At 41.7% G+C, this 18,205-nt stretch overlaps 1 protein-coding gene across 1 annotated transcript in view; it reads right to left on the reverse strand.

Annotated features, from left to right (window-relative positions):
- Nucleotides 1-209: 209 nt before the first annotated feature.
- Nucleotides 210-18,205, reverse strand: part of LRP6 (LDL receptor related protein 6) — a 114,836-nt gene continuing 96,840 nt past the window's right edge. Inside the window, exons 14-23 of the mRNA XM_066549626.1 lie at nucleotides 17,918-18,129; nucleotides 17,548-17,738; nucleotides 13,190-13,399; nucleotides 11,830-11,955; nucleotides 10,245-10,481; nucleotides 8,482-8,592; nucleotides 6,457-6,687; nucleotides 5,557-5,693; nucleotides 4,272-4,369; nucleotides 210-1,634 (exon numbers count right to left, since the gene is read on the reverse strand). Coding sequence (XP_066405723.1) covers nucleotides 1,334-1,634; nucleotides 4,272-4,369; nucleotides 5,557-5,693; nucleotides 6,457-6,687; nucleotides 8,482-8,592; nucleotides 10,245-10,481; nucleotides 11,830-11,955; nucleotides 13,190-13,399; nucleotides 17,548-17,738; nucleotides 17,918-18,129 — 1,854 coding nt within the window. The 3' untranslated portion in view covers nucleotides 210-1,333. The remainder of the gene's footprint in view (nucleotides 1,635-4,271; nucleotides 4,370-5,556; nucleotides 5,694-6,456; nucleotides 6,688-8,481; nucleotides 8,593-10,244; nucleotides 10,482-11,829; nucleotides 11,956-13,189; nucleotides 13,400-17,547; nucleotides 17,739-17,917; nucleotides 18,130-18,205) is intronic.

The following is an 18,205-nucleotide window of genomic DNA, read 5'->3' on the forward strand; positions in this document are numbered from 1 at the left end:
AATACAGCAGGGGAACCCCTTCCAATGATCAAAACATCTATTTTTCTTACGGACAGTTGTTCCACTGAAAGTTAAATGCTTCCTTACTAGGAAAAAATAATATATATATTTATATATATATGATTTGTATACTGTGATATCAATATACACTGAAAGTACTGCAAGGATATATTATTCATTTACAGTAAAACTAACAATCCATGGTTAAATTTATAGATTATAAATATGCTGTCTATATTATATGTGGTATAAAAATATTTGACATTTTGTGGGCACTAGGTCAAAATAAGATTTTCTTTTTTAAGGGACTAAAAATCATTCAGGTATATGCATATTACCCTTGTCAATAATGTGAGAATTGTACTGACCTGGTACAAAACAGAGTCCTACCATGCTGGCAAAATGAGGAGGGTAATGTATAGCATGATTAGCATAATAATCACTGCATGACAAGGCTAATTAGGAGAAAACCCGGCATTTACAGCAGCCCAGTTCTAGCAGTACTTTAAATAGAAATACCATGAATTTAAGTGATACGGGCAGGAGGAAAGGATGAAGAAAAGACAAGAAAACCTAACTGGGATTAAAAACCAAATTTTAAGATACACCCAACAAAAATAATTGAAATTCCAGAAGCGGGGAGAAAGCTTTAAACGCTCTCATTTGTTAAATGCATTAAGGAAAAACAGAGGTGCATTCATTTAAAAAAGTGTGCAATTGATTTTCTGGATTCTGCTACGACTGCTGTATTCCTGTAGAAAACAAAGCCCTTTGTGTAAGGTTAATATCTGTCCTGACTGCATTTTCAAGTTTAACTTTAGTTGCTGGCCCTCTGCAGTTAACATAGAGGTTATTTGGCTACTTCCAAGTATCTATGGTATGCTGCTCTGAGACGGACTTCTTTATTATTAATTACTTTAAACATTTTTGGTATTGACAAAACCCACGTATCACCTCACCGGACAAGAAACACATCCCAGTCCTTCCATTTCCTTATGTGCTCAGTCACTTCACTGGATTAAGGCATGTTTTTGTGTTCCATTTGCAAAAATAAAAACTTTTTGTACAAACGTCTGGGTTCTTTTATACAAAAATTTCTTTTCTTCTTATGGCACAAGCAGCAGCTGCTGTTTAAGAAAATATATAAATATCCTTTTTTTTTTTCTTTTTGTGTTTGTTTGTTTTTTTTTTTTTTTTTAATTCTTCTGTACAAATATCTTCAGCGCTCCTCCTCTCCCCACATTTACCTGTACACGCCCGGCTCCCTCCCCCCGTCCCCGGCGGAACCTTTCGTATTTACAGCGCGGCGGGCGCGGGGCGGGGGGGCCGCGCCTCAGGACGAGTCGGTGCAGGGCGACGGCGGCGGCGGGTACAGGTGGTGCGAGTAGCTGCGCTCGGTGTACGGCGACGGCGGGCAGCTCTCGCAGTTCTCCTCGGCAGACAGGTACTGGCTGCGAGGCGTGGGCGGCGGCGGCACCGGCTCCGAGTCGTAGTTGAGGTCGCTGGTGTAGCCCTTGGCGGCGGCGATGGCGGCGGCGGGCGGGCGGCGGCTCGGGCCGTAGTCGCTGTCGCACACGTCCGTGCTGCAGGGCGTGGTGGGCGGCGCGAAGTGCCGGTAGCTGTAGGGCCGGTAGCTGTGAGGGGACATGGAGCGGGGAAAAGGTCACTTTTCCTTTCTCAAGGCGGAAACAGAAAGCAGGGTGACCTCTGCAGAAATGCACAGCATCTCCTGTCTAAACTTCCCTGTGTAAAAAATGCACGAATTTTATGACTGGCTTTTCGCAAATATTAAAATGAATATTATATGTGTTGTGTTAGAAAGTGATGCTGTATTAATTCTCTTAAGTAGTGTGTTGAATATAGTTTTAGGTTATAACAAAATGTTAAAATAGAAACTATGCTATGGAGGATACTTTTTTAAAGAAAGGACTCGCAGCAAGATAGCAGCCACAGGACACCTAAATCTTTCAGAGAAAAAGAATTTATTGCTCTCTTTTCAGAAGAAACGAACTTCTTCCCACCTTGAAGGCGCTGTCAGGATTCAGAGGAAGAAGCTGACGATGACAGAATCCTGGGTTTGAATGGAATTTATGCATCATGTATGGGGTGTATGAATATGCAACAGGTTATTGTTTTTAAGGGTTAATCCTTTGTTAACGTGGGTCCTTTTTCTGCTTGTGCTGCCCAGAAAAAGGTACCCAGACGTCCGTAACTCTTTGTCTCTATTGTCTCATATTGTCCTAATTCAAATTGTCCAAATTATTATTACTCTAATTGTATTACTATTTTTATAACCATTTTATTACTATTAAACTTTTAAAATTTTAAAAACAAGTGACTGGCGTTTTTCACACCTGCAGAAGTGCTACAGCACTGGGCTTTACTGGTAGAAAATGAATTTTGTGCTCCAGACTGCTGGGATTGGACAGCAGGCCACGTTTGGTGTAAGCATTCTCTCATTATGTTCAGGTTAATTTAATCCATAATGCTGTGGGTTCCCCATCCCTGGAGGTGTGCCAGGCCAGCCTGGAGTAACCCAGTCTAGTGGAAGATGTCCCTGCTCATAGCAGAGGGTGGAACTGGATGGGCTGGTCATTCCCTCCCAGTTCCCTCCCAGCCACAGCGCTCTGTGATGCCAAGATCACTGCAGAGCCCAGGTTTGCTGAGTGCTTCCCAGTCTCCAGCTGTTCCCAGTGACCCTGGCACTGCCTGCTCAGAGATGCAAGGAGCACCTGTGACTGCTTGAACAGTCTCTCACACAACAGGCTCCCTAAGGACTTCATTCAGGTGGAAAAAGTTGCTCCTAAGACAGTGGGGCAGGGGTGTGCATGTGCCTCTGTAATAGCTGTGTTCAATTATGGAGAAGATAATTCTGTTTCCATTACGAAGTTTCTGGATACTAACTTCCAAAGCCAGACAGAAGGACTGAAAATTACCTGGGCACACTCAAATCACTCAGGAGAAGCATTCCTTAGAGAAGTAAAAGGGATGAAATTCTCAAAGGCTGCTACCACAAAACATCTTTTAAAACGAGCCCAAGATAGTTTCAAGGAAACAAATTAGAAAGGGAAATGCATGGTAACTACAACTCCCAGCATCACAGTCAGTGGCTGGGAACACCAGGGGATGCAGCTCCTCTATAGTCAAGTCAGAATATTAGGAAAGAAGTAAGATCAGAAGCAGCAAGAGCAGTGTTTATTTTTGGGTGAGGGAGCATTTGGAAAATATCAAACCCTCTGCTACATCCCTAATATAATTTATAATGCTGAAAGTCACATCAGCTAACCAGCAGATGACCCATGCTGGTGCCTGAATTTGGTTTCTTTCATTAGAAAATTACTTGTAATTTAAAAAGATTTTTCATATGGCTGCAAGGGATCATTATAAACATCTGGTCTGACCTTCTGCACAACAGAGGCCATATTTTCTGCTAATGGAGAAGAGATGTCTGCTCAGCCCCAGAGACCTCATTACCCAGAGCCCCCAAAGGCTCTGTGTTAGGGAGGCACATCTTTCAGACAAATACAGCACTCTCTTCTCACTGACCACACATCTACTGGTGATTTGGGAGGGGAACCTTTACACCCTTGGGTAGCAGGGGTCTGTTGCTCTATTTTTGGTAACTTGTTATAAAATCATAACTAACTCCAGCATTCTTACAGGGAAAGTAAGAAAAATACATTCAAACAGAGATAAAATGCATGCTTATAAATACTAGTCAAGAGAAAATAAAGCAAAAGATAAGCAATCTTTTCCAGGTATTAACCCTTCATGGATCAACTAGAAATTCTGTGCTTTATCTAGACAACAACACTAATGTTACTTATGACTTATTAGCCTTTATATTGCCAACTTTTCCTCCACAGGGTATTTGCTTATAATTTCTGATAATTACATAACAAATTATTTATGGCAGAAGCCTAAAAAAGGCAGGGTTCACTGCAGGGTAAGTTATTTTGGCTCAAAATTCTCATGGCATTGCATTTCTTTTGGCACGTAGCTCGTTTTGTGATGAGTGCTCTCACTCTCCCTAAGGAATATACCCCAGGGATGTATCACTACCCCCTTAGTGTATGATTTACCTCAAACAGTGCTGCACTTCCACACAGGCAGCAGTGCCATGGTACACGTGAGCCCATTTAAGCACCAGTTTAGTGCTTGCAGAATTAGGGCCTTTGATTGTAATTCTTGCAGAGCAGAGGCTGCCTTTATTCTGCATTTTCTACACTAACTGCTTTGATCCTGACAGAAGCTATTGTAATAGTAATTACCTGTAGGATCTATGAGTGGATGGGCTGTTTGAAGAATAACCAAATTCCATGGTGTAGTGTGAACGTTCAGTGGCTGGTGATGGTGGTGGGTTCAAAATCTAAATAGTAAGAAAGAAAAAAAGGCACTTTTAAAAAGGAAAGATACAAAGGGAACTCGAGAAAACACCAGTTTATAGTTTTTAGTACTGTCTAACAGGAACCTGAAGTAAAGAACTGCATAGATAGCCCACCCAGCAAATGGGATTTTTTCCTGTTATTGCCCAGCTCTTAAGCAGACCCTGGAAATGCCATTTGTTGCCTTTCCTGTTACTTACTCAAAAAAACTCTTCTCAAAAAACATTGACTGCTTTGGCCATTTTGACATAGCCAGTGCTGAGAAGTAAAGTTGCAACAAGCTGTTCAATTCTAGATTGTCACTAGGGCCACCACTGCCCCAGACTGTCACTAGGGCCACCACTGCCCCAGGCAGACTGGCAGAGCTCTGCTCCTGCCAGCTGCAGTCCCCAAGTATTGCTCTGCTTACAACACTTGCAGCGTGCTGGCCAAAGCAAGCATTCCTCCCCTATGCGGGCATGTTCTTACTCCATGTGTTTGGATTAATTTAAAGCTGATTTAAAGCCTGATCAGTTGATTCTCAGAACTGAAAACCAACCATTGGGAGATTCCAGCCTTCACTGACCAAGCATGGGACTCTTTAACACTCCACAGTGGTTTGGTGAGCTCCATAAAAATTCCCAAACCATCCACCACAGATGCTAGAAGTGAAGAGGCAGGGAGCCCTCTAGGGCTGGCACCAACTGTTACACAGCAGTTAGTGCAGCACACTACACATTGGTGATGGAGCTGCAAAACACTTGTTTACTTATTTACCTGTCACTTGTAAGACACATGACACAAAGCTTCATTTTAATTCCTTGAAAGGTCTGTACAGAATCAACCTTAGTTTTACCTTCACAGGCACATGGCAGAGCATAATGAAAGGAGATCTCTCTGCCAGAGCTGCTCAACATCTGCAGGGATTTTTTCATCTCCCCTGACAGTCAATCTTATATTTTTCTTCCTGGCACTGAGCTCTCTCACAACTTTTTTTTAATTAAGTGAAGATTTCTAGACCATTTTGGAAAAAGACAATCCTCTTCCGTTTCAAAATCACTCCATATCCAAATAAGTTTATTAGACTAGAATTCTAAATCAAAACATTAATCTGTCAATTGATTAACCTTTAGAAAGATAGTGTGACTTCCCTGAAAGTTATTAAAGGTTTATGAACTACAGAATGACTTACTGGAGGAAAGTAAGTGCCTTTGGTACTTGAGGAACTGCTGGAGGAGGCTCCTGTAACATGGGCCCTGTCATAGGGTGGGCCACTGCTCCCTCCCATGATGCTGAGGGAGCTGATGACAGATTTACCTCGAGACATACCTGAAGAACAGAGATGTATGTCAATATTCAATTTTTCCTCAATTCACAGACAAAAGGAAGCTTAAAAAAATAATCTGGAGGACAACAGCAGTATAAGCACAACTTGCAAGCCCAGAATTAATTATCTTGGTATTAAAACCAAGTTATGCTCTGAGAGGAGCCTGCTGGATCTAAAAGCCACAAGTTACAGTACATATTTAATCAATATATACAGAAGCAGTGCATACAGATGATGTGCAATGTTGTGGTTAAGTTTTACTTTTTAAACAGCAGTAGCATCATGTGCTTGGACTGATATTGGAAAATTTATCATTAAATGAAATAAGTTGAGACCAAAGTTATTGCTGATCATTACAGACTTGGCAAGAAGTCTCACAAGCATACAAACCTAGACTGCAAACCCACCAAGAATGATTACATAATGTTTAAAGTCCCATGAATATAACTCTGTGTAAATTTACCTGTACTGTTGTGAAAATTTGCTGCTGCTACAATGGCCCAAAAAGGGGATTCCTTAGTAGCAAAAGAAGAATATGCACAGTGCATGCATTTATTTAAGCTTAAGTTCTGCTAAGTTCCTAAATGCTTGGGTAAAATAGCAGTTCATTAGTGTGAAGAAGGATGGCAACAAGCCTGGGCAGTCCTGGCTTCCCACAGCTTCCAAGAACTGCATCTGGAGCAGATTCATTTCCTGTACACAGATGCACAGCATCCTCAAGTACAGCTGTGGGGTGCCAGGGACAAGGATCAGCCCTTGACTTACCAGGCAGAGAGCCTGACAGAGAGCTTGGGTGAGGCACGTAGCCCAGAGGCACCGGGGCTGGCCCGTGCACCACGTAGTCATTGGTCATGGTTTCCCCATCGCCCTTCATGCGTGGGCACAGCACCCTCTGGCAGATGAAGTACATTGCTCCCACCACAAAGACTGTAAGGATCACACCAATGATGGAGCCTATGGTGTTGTTGGGCTGCGGTGCAGGTTCCTCCGTTGTATCTAAAAGAGAAAAGGAAAATCAGACCATGGAAGTTTAGACCAACCTTAGGTTTTCTTGCATCCTGCCACTTTGCTCCTCTTCTGTAGGCAGACAACAACTTTCAAATTAATATATGGGAGGAACAAACAGGCCCTAGGACAGGTCTGTTCAAAGACTCTGAGTGTCCATAAGGGCTACCTGCAGCCTCCAAGATGAGCTCCAAACATGCCATGAGGTTTTTTGGATCACAAATGACACAAAATGAGTAGTAAGTACATGCATGTCTAGGGGGAGTGATGGCCCTGCTCTTGCTTCAGGCTGACAAGCAGAGCTTTCCTTTGAACTTGATGAACAAGACCTGCAGCCACGTCTCCAGATAACACTGTGCAGGGGACTCCTCTTGTGCTTTTCTTGTCACTGAAGATGGCAACAACTGCTTTTCATGTCACCCTCGGCTATCAGGGTAAGAGACTGGCACTGCCTTTTCTCAGCAGTGTGACAATCACTTATGGTGCACCACCTGGACTGTTCAGCAGTGATGAATTTGGGGAGTGCTGCTGTTTATTAAGCTACCTAAAGTATTCCACATCTGACCCACTCTTCTGGTTACAGATACAGCTGAGCATCAGCCTGAGAAGTGCCATCTTACAAGGAATCTGTACCCAAAACAATTATTCAACAGTCAAAATGAGTGGATTTCGCTACAAGACCAGTTCTAAGCAATGACATTTCTGGGAGTAACTGACAACCCCCTGCCTGTGCTCATGAATTTGACAGAAAGGCAGACTTTAAAGTATTTTCTGTTCTAGTCAGTGTTTTACATCTTAAGCATTACTGAAAGTTTTTTTCTCTACACATTTTCTTCTCCCTGAACACCAAACCCACACTTGAACCAGCTTGTCACAGTCTACAGATATAAGTAAACAGACTTCTGATCATAGTGAAAGAGGGATGGTGACAACTGCCATCTTATTCTGGGTGGGCCAATTTTCCATCCTCTGTTAAAAAACTGGAGAACATACAAACTCTAATAAAGGGAACTAGACAAGCCTGTGATAATGTCACTAGTGACTTGGTAGCATGACAGAACATCTCTTAATACTCCTTCTTAAGATCAAGGGTCCAACTCTGGCTTTGCATTTTCAAATTATCTGTGTGCCAGCTGTGATATATGGATCTCTAACACAAGACAAGATGTCCCTATTTACAATTTCTTTTAAAGCACCAACAGTGAAAGTGAACTTTGGAGTTTGAATTTTAAAGGCAGTGGCTTTCTTGTAGAGCCCTGGAGATTTCCAGGTAGGGGATATCACATGTTACAAATCAGAAATCAAGCTCAGAATTACATCCTTTCAAGATAAAAAAAAAAGAAATTTTAGAAGGTTTGCTCTATAAACAGAGTGTTCCTCTGATTCTAAAAGCACCTGCTATTAATTCTCTGGATGAGAAAACCATGAAGCAGAGAAGTTATAGATGAACGCCTCATGCCAATAGATATTTTTTAACATCGCAGCGACTCAGCATATAAACATTATAGTAAAACAAACCTTTTACTTCTTTTAAAATTTGAAAAAGTAAGAAGAAAAATAACAGGCATTCTCTGCCTCAGAAACTACTTGTTCAGAATACTAATTATTTTTGTTATTCCTATTCCACCACATTGTGCATTAATTGCATGACAGCAGTTATGAAGCATTAACTCTGGGAACAACTAATTCAGTCTGCTTGGCAGAATAAAATCAGACTCATAGGAAAGGTGAGAAGCAAATTTTGGATGCTGCAACCAAGTCTCCAGTCTCAGGCAGTACACTTACAACATCCTTGCTCATCAGAGCTGTCACTGCAGTCCAGGTTGTGATCACACTTCTTGCTTTTCCCGATGCACTGCCCACTGGCACAGCGGAACTGATCCGTTAAACACAGCACTGCAAAGAGCCCCCAACCAACAGTCAGCACCAGAAACTGCTCTTGAAAACCATTAAGAAATAAAGACACCAAAGCATACAATCAGGAGTATCTTGGGAGAGCTTGGAGTGCTGCAAGCTTCATTTCTGGAAGTGGCCAGTGGCACACAGAGTCCCTCATGTGAACCAAGCAGATCAAGGGACTCAGTGTTCTGTTGAGGATGGTACCTGGGCCTTACTGCCTGCCCACAGTAAGAACACTACAAGATAAAGTGACCCTCATCTAAAATAACTCAGAGGCCATTGAGAAGACAGGCACTAATCCCAGGACATGGTTATTGCAATATTACTATAAGAATCTCCAAACCCAAGCATTTACAATATAAGAGAGAATAATTAGGTTATGAAAAATAAGTCTGCCAAACCATGATAATAAAAATGTTTAAGAAAGATCAATGTCCTTCTTAATGTCCTTGTGCTCTTCCTGTAAACCAGAAAAGTCCTCAAACATGAGACAATATATTGACTTGATAGTATGTTTTTAAACTGAAATGAAGGACAAAATATGAAACTGAAGCTTTTCTAGTACCCTGAAAAAATAAAAGGTGCTGCAGGCAAGATGTTGGCTGCTGCTGTTTCCACATATTCCTGCCTCCTGTTTCTCATAAATCCAGAAATCCTTTTTTGTCTTCAGCTGAATTAAGAAGTTAAAGTAAAGGCTTTTCTGATTTGTAATGAACTTGAATACTCTCAGCAACAGGACCCCTTTGAAGGTGATAAACAGCCCCTAGTCTGACATCTCCAGTTGCTGAATGACAACTGGAAGTTAACTTGCACAACAGATTTTCAGATGTCAGCATCTCAGCTGGCTAATAATCACCTTTCAGCACACAGGAATTTCAGCTCTATGTTTTTGTTTGAGCTGGAGCATATCTTTTGGAAAGAAATTTAGCCTTGATTTAAAGTCATTTCAACAGTCTCCACAAAGAAGGAATATGCACTGAAAGGATATAAAGAAGAAGCATCCTTTCAAGCTTACAAGCTGTCCCTACAACTCTTCACTACATCTGCAATAGGGAAAATCTGAGTTTGCTCAGATTTAATGTTTTGTAGTGGTGGGGCAGTTCAGATTTCACCAGCAAAACCTTTCCAAAATGAACTAAATTCTTATTGTGCTGGCAACAGCACTTCCCTCTGTAAAGACAGCTTAAATACTCTCTTTTGCTGTGCTCTACAGGAAGAAGAGGTTTCCAGAAATCTCCTGTCTCTCACTCCTGCTTACTCAGAAAAGCTCATTTTGTTCAGGTATTGTAAAATAAACAATCCCAAAACCTTTACTCGGTACAAGACACACAAAAAGCTATGAGAAGGATTTGCTCCACTGTGTAGTTCAATCCCAGATACTAGGTTTTTAGAGCTTAAAATCATGCCATTTTTGATAGTACTTTTCACAAACAGCATTTAAGCCACTCTGCTGGAGATCACTCTTAATTTCCACTTCACATGTAGAGAAACAAAAGTATGGAGTTATGAAATAACTTCTATTTAACAGAGCAGTTTAAAAGCTAGCAGAACTTTGGATTTTTTCAAATCCTACTCAGCAGTAACACTGGTACTCATCCCTGTTCCTGTGACAGGTACATCCCCATCCCGGTGGGCAGCATCCCCCGTACCTTCGCAGTTCTTCTCATCTGAGTTGTCCTGGCAATTGGCTTCGCCATTGCAGCGCAGGGCACTGTCTATGCACTGCCCACTCTCACACTGGAACTGGCTCTCAGAGCACACTGGGCAGTTCTTCTCATCACTATGGTCCTCACACTCAGTGAAGCCATCGCAGCGCCAGGCCACCGGGATGCAGTCAATCTCACCTGTGAAACAGGTGAACTGCTGAGGGGAGCATGTTGGTGGTTCTTTGGAAATCAAGCAAACAAACAGAAGTTAAGAATCCAGGTGAACAAAGAGCAGGACAGGTAAGGACAGGTAAGCTGCTTTCCTATATCAAAGCAACTGATGAACAGCGTGCCACATCATAAGGTCACTTCCACAGCCACTGCATTCACAGCCACTTTTGCAGACCTCGAGGCCAGTGTGACTGATGCAGGCTCACAGCAACAGGGGCTTGACAGATGAAGAACAAGAGGAACAGAGAAACATGCACACTCAAAACACAATTCTTTTCTTCCCTTCCCACTTCAGACTGTCACACCTTTCTCATAGTAAGACTTCATGTCAAAGTCATCACACTCTTCAACTCCCCCTTTCCTGCAACACCACCATGTACATAGCCAATGGCTTACCCTCTTTTTCAAGTTTGACAGCCATTGTATAGAAGATGTTAAAAGGATGTAATTTGCTGCAGATGGATGCACTGTGTGACTCAGTGTCTAGTTATGTGCCCTTCACAGCTCTATTCAGTCAAAATTATTTAAAACAAAAAACTGCTCCATCTAGTCAAGTTCCACTACCTCAACACATCTGTTAGCTGTTATTTAACATTTACTACGTTAACTGTTAATCTCAGGCAGTAAGTAAGTGTAGATCTTTTTCCTTTTTTTAATCCCCCTTTTCCTCCTGCAGCTTTTTGGCCTGGTATTAAACTTGCTCTGAGAAAATATCTGGATTATGTTTGCTCTTGTTCCATTGTGAGACCCCACGTCGCCTCGATGGCGAGATGATTGCATAATAAACCCATTCAGTCCAGTGGCACCAAAGTGCCTGTCCTCTCCCCCATTCCAGCCCCACCCCTGGAGACACCAGGGCGTGGGCTACAGTGGCCATGGAAGGAGGCAACTCGCCCTTCTGGGACTGCAGTTCAGAAAGACACGCACAGGGGGAGCTTGGGAAGGACAACAGAGAAGAACAGAACAGCACAGACTGTGCAATGTGCCAGAATGTGAGAATCTACCACTGCCTGAAAAGGCAGAAAATGGGGAGTGACAGCAAAAAGTAATAAAAATCATACAATTAAAGAATCAAGTTGAAATAATTCAAGTTGAGTCTTAAGTGTAAGTCTTAAGTAGAAAGGGTGAACAGAAATCCTTATTCAACAGTTAGGGATTTTTTTCCTCTTCCCTTACTTCTTCTCAATACTTGCAAATTTAGCTGGAGGGTGGAGGGAAAGAGGTGAGTCTGTACAGGTGTGTAACAGCACCTGGTGCACTGTCACATTCCTTGGCTCAGAAGCCATCCCTGAAGATGGAGACACTCCCCAAAGCTGAAGCTAAGAGCTCAGGGACACAGAAGTGGGGAAGGACTCACCTCCACAGGACAGCTCATCCTGCAGCAGCACCAGGTGCACGGGGCAAGAGCAGCGCGTGGAGCCGTCCCCCTTCACAATGCAAATGTGGGAGCAGCCACCATTGTCCTGAGAGCATGGATGTTGTCCTAGGGTTTTAAAAATAAATAAGAAATAAGAAATCCCCAACTATTTTATGACCTTTTAGTCATTTCTTCATTACCTCCTACCCCCTGGGGAGAGGATTAATGAAAAATCTCTGGTAATGTTGTATTTTGTTGTGTGTATTTCTCTCTTTACACACATCTAAAATCATACATGGGTAACTCTCCATGATCTGAAACTACTCTAAGAATTTATACTAAAATGTACTCAAAGCATTTTGCTTCTTGTGCGAGGTAGCAGTAGTTCTCTGCAGCAAATGGCACATTAGTAATACAAAAAGATGTCTTGGATTCCCTACTTCATTTTCTCTACCAAAGACCATTAAAAAAATAAACTTCTCTAATTTACGAATTCTGAAGCTTCCACACAATCTCTGAAACTCAAATTAACATGCTCTAGATAAATATGTCTCTTCATTTTAATGTTTAATAAGGACAACATACTTCTCTTGGAACTCCTGACAGATTTACTGAGATTAATAGCACACAAAACTAGTAGTAGTCTGCACTGATGTTTTAATTAAACATCCCCAGACATTTTTCTACATATTTCTCCAAGGCATGCACCAGAGCCTACTAACCAGGCCTATTTCCTCCAGGATGACAGCAACTCCACTGCTTTAACCATTCACCTCCCACCACTTCAAGCATGTGTGTGTGGAAAGGCCTGGTAAGCAGAAACTTTTTAAAAGTGCAGCCACAATCAACACAAATTGCTATTTAATACACACTTCCTTTGTGCAATGCAACATTGCTCCTCTGTCAATTCACTTTCAGTATGAAATACCACCACCAAAAGTTGTTCACTTTGCCTTCAAGGCAGGCAGTCCACTGAAACATTGACAGCTAGTGACAGGCCCTGAGAGCTGTGCTTGCCTAAACAGTGAACACCCAATAGCAATGCACTAGCACGATCCAGAAAGTCCTCTATTAAGGATAACAGGATGTTTCCACTGTGTCTAGAGACACTCAAATGCCAGGTGCCTGCATGGGACTACCAATCAAGTTGTCATCAGCAACAAAACACGATGCTGGGGTTGTGATAGATTTCCAGTCTGTTGCCAAGTGCCTGAAGGAAACAACCTAACAGCAGTGATACCAACTCCTCACCCCCTCCATCTGCACTGATGTGGATCAGCAACAAGGCACAACAGGCTCGTGTCTCTTGGCTCGAGTCTCACAGGCCCTGTTTGCACCTGCAAGCAGAGATTGCACTCACTGTATTCCTGCAGGTTGAGCTCCTTCACAGCATGGATGTCACTGAGTTGTGCAATGCGAGCCTGGACCTTTGTACGTCCTTCTCGACCGGTCATATCAATCTTCTCAATCATCTGCTGCTGCCTGTCAATCCAGTAGAGCCAGTTCTCAAAGACAGTCAGTCCCACAGGCTGCAGGATATTGGAGTCTTCCAAAACGATCCGGTTAGCACCTGCAGAAGGGAGACAGGGCTTTGGTTCAGCTAGGCAAAACTATCAGAAACATCTCCTACACCACTCACACCATTATTTTTCACTCCTTTTATGCTATTGGGTAAGCCTACTACAAAACCCCAGGCAATTCTGGGCCCTCTGATGCAAGACTGATGCATTTTGCAGACAGATGATCAAATTTTTTTTTCTGCTTTCACCAAGAAGAGAGTTTTTGTGCACAAAAAATATCTAGTGTGTTTAAGAAGCACCTGGAATGGAGGGGCTCATCTCTCATGAGCCTTTCCAGTCTCTTATCAATATGATGGAAATCAGGAGCTCTTTTCATTCTTCTTTCTCTTTTTGAGAGATTAATTACTTTGTCTTGCCGTACAACGGGGAATAAGATGATGGATTATTGGCTTCAGCTAACCCATACAAGATAAATTCCAAATGAAAGGAGGGTAATTAGGACTTCTCACATGAATGATGAGATTAACACTTTTGACTTCCTCATGTTCTTTCCTTTCAGCTACATTACCTTCACTAAGCTATTAGTGCTAAATTGGGAATGCTCCTTTCTTTCTAGCAAAGACTTACTTTCCTAAGTTCCTTTAGCAATCACCAGGAGCAGACAAGAGGCCTTACACCTCTGAAGAGTGGGTGTTGATTTCTCTGCCAGATTTTCCGGCATTAAATACAGTCAAGAGCAACTGTCACATTTCATGGTTTACTCTCCGCATGAACAGAACACAGCCAACAGTTGTTTTAAAAGTATCACTAAGGTCTGTCTGAAGACAGTGAAGACTTTGTAACTCACACAGAAGAAAAATGTTAGTCAAAACCTGAGGGCTCAGGAGGGAGGCTTAATCCATGCTTCCTTTATTTAACATGATGACGTGGTCATTAACAGTCAAATATTCAGTGAGTGGATCAGATTCTGAGCACAAAATTACTTGCAAAGCACATGGAATCGGCTTCACTTTTGAGAAGCTGAAACAGGATCACACAAGTCAAGCTAAAGCTTGAAAATTTACCTCTAAATCCTGGTATTTCTGATATGTAAGCTCACTGCTGTGCTTTTTTTTCACTTCTACTACAGCAAACAATAGCTTTACATTGTTCATCCATAGAATGATTTACTGTATTTTTTTTATATTTTTGTTCTGTACAAATATACTGGAATTACTGAATACCAGGGGGAAAAAATCTACCTTAGCCACACAAGATAACCTTAGAGGACAAAAGACACATGTACTTCATGATTTTATACTTCAAATAAATTCTGTCCCTCTTTGCTTTGTTTAGTAGCACAAAGGGTTTTTTTGCTTAATCAACATTATGTCAATTATGGTGACTTAGAAACAAATTGAGCTATGAAAAATGTATTTATCTCCTTTTCACGAAATGTACAGAGAGCTCAGAAGTTAAGTAACCTTCCAAACATTTACCAAGCATTAAAACCTGAAGGAAAACATGGGAATTCAAATCAGCTAGGCTGGGCTCTCACCACCACTTTGGAGCAACACCAGCAATGATCTGATTAAGAAAAGACGTTGATGAGTTCTGGAGGAGGTTATACCCAGACTGACGTAGAAATTAATAGACTGAGTGATGTAAGTCAACCTAAATAACTGCAACCATCTATTATAAACTCCAATAACATGACTAATTCTGTCAGGAAAAGGTAAGAAACAGAAACCTGCATCTTGAGAAATAAAGTTAAGCTGAGAATAGGGCAAAATGCAAGGAAGACAGGAAGGAACACAAAAGGTAAAACCTTGACCTACCCAAATGGAGTCTGTACACGCCCTGCTCTGCCATGCCCACGTCAATCAGCATGGCATTTTGCACTATGTTCCTAAAGCTCTGAAGCTTAATATTTTCATTCCCTTAATGTCTTAATCTTTCTTTTTAATATTTGTGACCAAGTGTAACTGACTATTTCTGACTAAACTGAGACATTAAATCCCTTCTTCCATAAACCAACAATGAAACCCAAAGCTGACTCATCAGGGTGCTAGTCTCCTTTATTGGGAATGTCAGATGAAAGGGAGACATGATTAAGAGGAGCTTTGTCTCCTGGCATCACCATCCCCTTTCCAGCAATACCATTTACAAAAAGACTTAAAACCAACCAAATAAATACAAAAATCAGGACACACCCGTAGCTCATTCTATTTCCAAATAAAAATTACTTAATTCCAGAATCATTAGACATTTCCAAATCACACTAATTATTCTGGAATAGAAGAACTAATTTCCAAATAGTTTCCATGGTAGGGAGCTAATTCCAGTCATCTTTTCACAAACAACCCCTTAATCATGTGAAGAATCTGGTTAACTTCAATAGGATCTCCCATTTGGGCAGAATAACCAAGTCCTAACTGCATGCCTGAAGGACAGGGAGGAAAAGAAGGACTACATCACATAAAAGGCATCCTAGCTGTCCCTGTCTTTATGGGCACTGGAATCTACAGAATTGACAGAGCAAGAGACTAAATGTTTTAAGAAGCTAACATGCAGAAAAATTACTCTGCTGGTCAAAAGAGCTTATTAATCAGCATTCCTAAGCACAGGAATGCATCTCAGCAGTTAGCAATTTATCCTGGTGATTGTAGCAATCTATCTGTGGTGCAAATGCCAAAAAGCAAGGGAGGTTTTGGAACATTTTTTCTTCGAAATATGGTTTGTAAAGTAAATCTTTTACTACATAACATTGGTGATCCAACAGCCACATCTTTAAGGAAAAAAAAAAAAAAAAGAAGCAGAATCATTAAACCTAGACTGAATTAGAATTTAGACCCATCTCCTTGTCCTAATTTCAAGCAGAGAACAGACAAAGACAGAAATAAAGCACATGTAATATTCTCCTGCCTGTTACTCTACTCATGCAAACCCTGGATCTGGGACAGCTTGGAACGTACTGAGCAACACTACAGCACTTTTTTGTTGTTGTTGTTTTTGTTTAATAATTCACTAACTCAGGTTGTGTCTGCATTTTAAAACAGTAAACAATCATGATATCACAGTTCAGTAGTGACCCTGAATCTTCCAGTGACACACCACCGAACAAAAATTACTGTCTTTCTGAGCTTTAATTCCAACCATCTAGGAAAAGCAAAATGTTTTCCAAACCAAAAGCTTATTCTAGGAACTTAACAAAAGGCTGAAAGTCCAAGTGGTGTCAACAGGATTACATGCTGCCACTTTGAATGAAGGTACCATGTCATAAGTGGAAGACATTACTACAAACATTACTGCAAGCTGTCATAACTCCTTTTATGTTTTCAACTCTCACTTCCAGCAACAACATCCAGCCCAATCTGTATCACAAATTGGTACTGATGTTTCATGAGGCAGCTGAGCTGATCCAGCACTTTGCTGGATTAGGCAAGTAAATGAAAGACATTTGTCTTTCTTACCCAATCTGGACCATATAATTTTCCCCTCTTCTCTTGCTCCACTTCTAGTTGCTTGCTGGACTCTTTCCTGAACCAGTGCAGCTTTCCAAGCCAACAGAACACCATTCTCTATTTGTCTTTTTCTGTATAATGTTGTTAGGTTATTGTTAAATGGGCTGAATGAGCTCATAGAGGAGCTCAGACTAACAGCATAACCAATCTTGGGGAGCAAGCAAAGAGAATTCCACAGCTGGAAGAGGGAGGTTTTTGTCTTTTGAGGGCAGAGAGATGTTACATCTTCTCTATCCTTCTCACATCTTTTCACCCCATATGACAGGTACAAAAGTAAACTGGACACCTGCTGCTTCAACTCTGCAGGGCATATTTTTCCACTAACAGGGAATTTTCCTCTGATTGACAGATTACTGCACCAAAAGCAATGCCTTTGAAAAGCAAAGTGCTTTTTCTCCTCTTTCCAAAACTGCTGCTATTTATTTGTCAACTGACTTTGGGAAACGACACAAAGGTTTTGCAGTGAGAAACCAAAGTAAGTAGCATGTATAGCAATTAATAATGCAAATCACAGAGTCATGAAACTGTAAAGACACGCTGCATGAATCATGCACATTCCCTGGCTGGGAATTCAGGGAGTGATTAGAATCATAGTACAGACTGTTTATAGTAGGAAGGAAAAGATGACACCTTTCTCTGCATTCCCCCACACCCACACCACACACATGAGTCACTGAATTAAGGTGCTACTCTACCTGAAAGGTCACTGCTTTCAATCCTGCGCAGATCTGAGTCAGCCCAGAACAACTTGCCCAGCTGGCTGTCAACAGCTAAGGCGATGGGCTTGCTCAAACCACTGAAAAAAAGGACTTCTCGCTCAGTTCCATCCAGTGCTGCTCTCTCAATTTTAGGAGATCTCTCCTGGAGGTTGGTGAAATACATGTATCTGGAACAGCAATGATTGGAGGAAAAAAAAGGTTCATTTGATCTTTCCACATTTTTGCTACAAATCCAAGACATCTTAACAAATGTCAAAGTTGTTTTTCATTCTGCCAGACAGAAAACAAGCTGCAGCAAGAAAATAACTTGATTCTCAAAACCCTGGGCCTGAGTTTTCCCACATACCCTTTCTCTGGATTGACCACAATGGCTCTGGGCCTATCCTGATCCCCCTTGAGCACCACTCCCATGGGTCTCCCATCCAGGCGAGTGACATTGATGACGTTGGTGGCCTCGCAGGTCCAGTAGATGTAGCGGCTGTAGATGTCAATGCTCAGGTCATAGGGCTGCATATCCAGGTTCTGATTGGGAACTGGACTTGTCACAACAGTGAGGCTCTGCAAAGGAAAGAGAAACAACCACATCTTAATCCAATGTGAATAACTTTATTTGCCATGGATGCACCATTTCTAC

Source organism: Molothrus aeneus, chromosome 5, assembly GCF_037042795.1.
Source record: "Molothrus aeneus isolate 106 chromosome 5, BPBGC_Maene_1.0, whole genome shotgun sequence".
NCBI classification, from domain to species: domain Eukaryota; kingdom Metazoa; phylum Chordata; class Aves; order Passeriformes; family Icteridae; genus Molothrus; species Molothrus aeneus.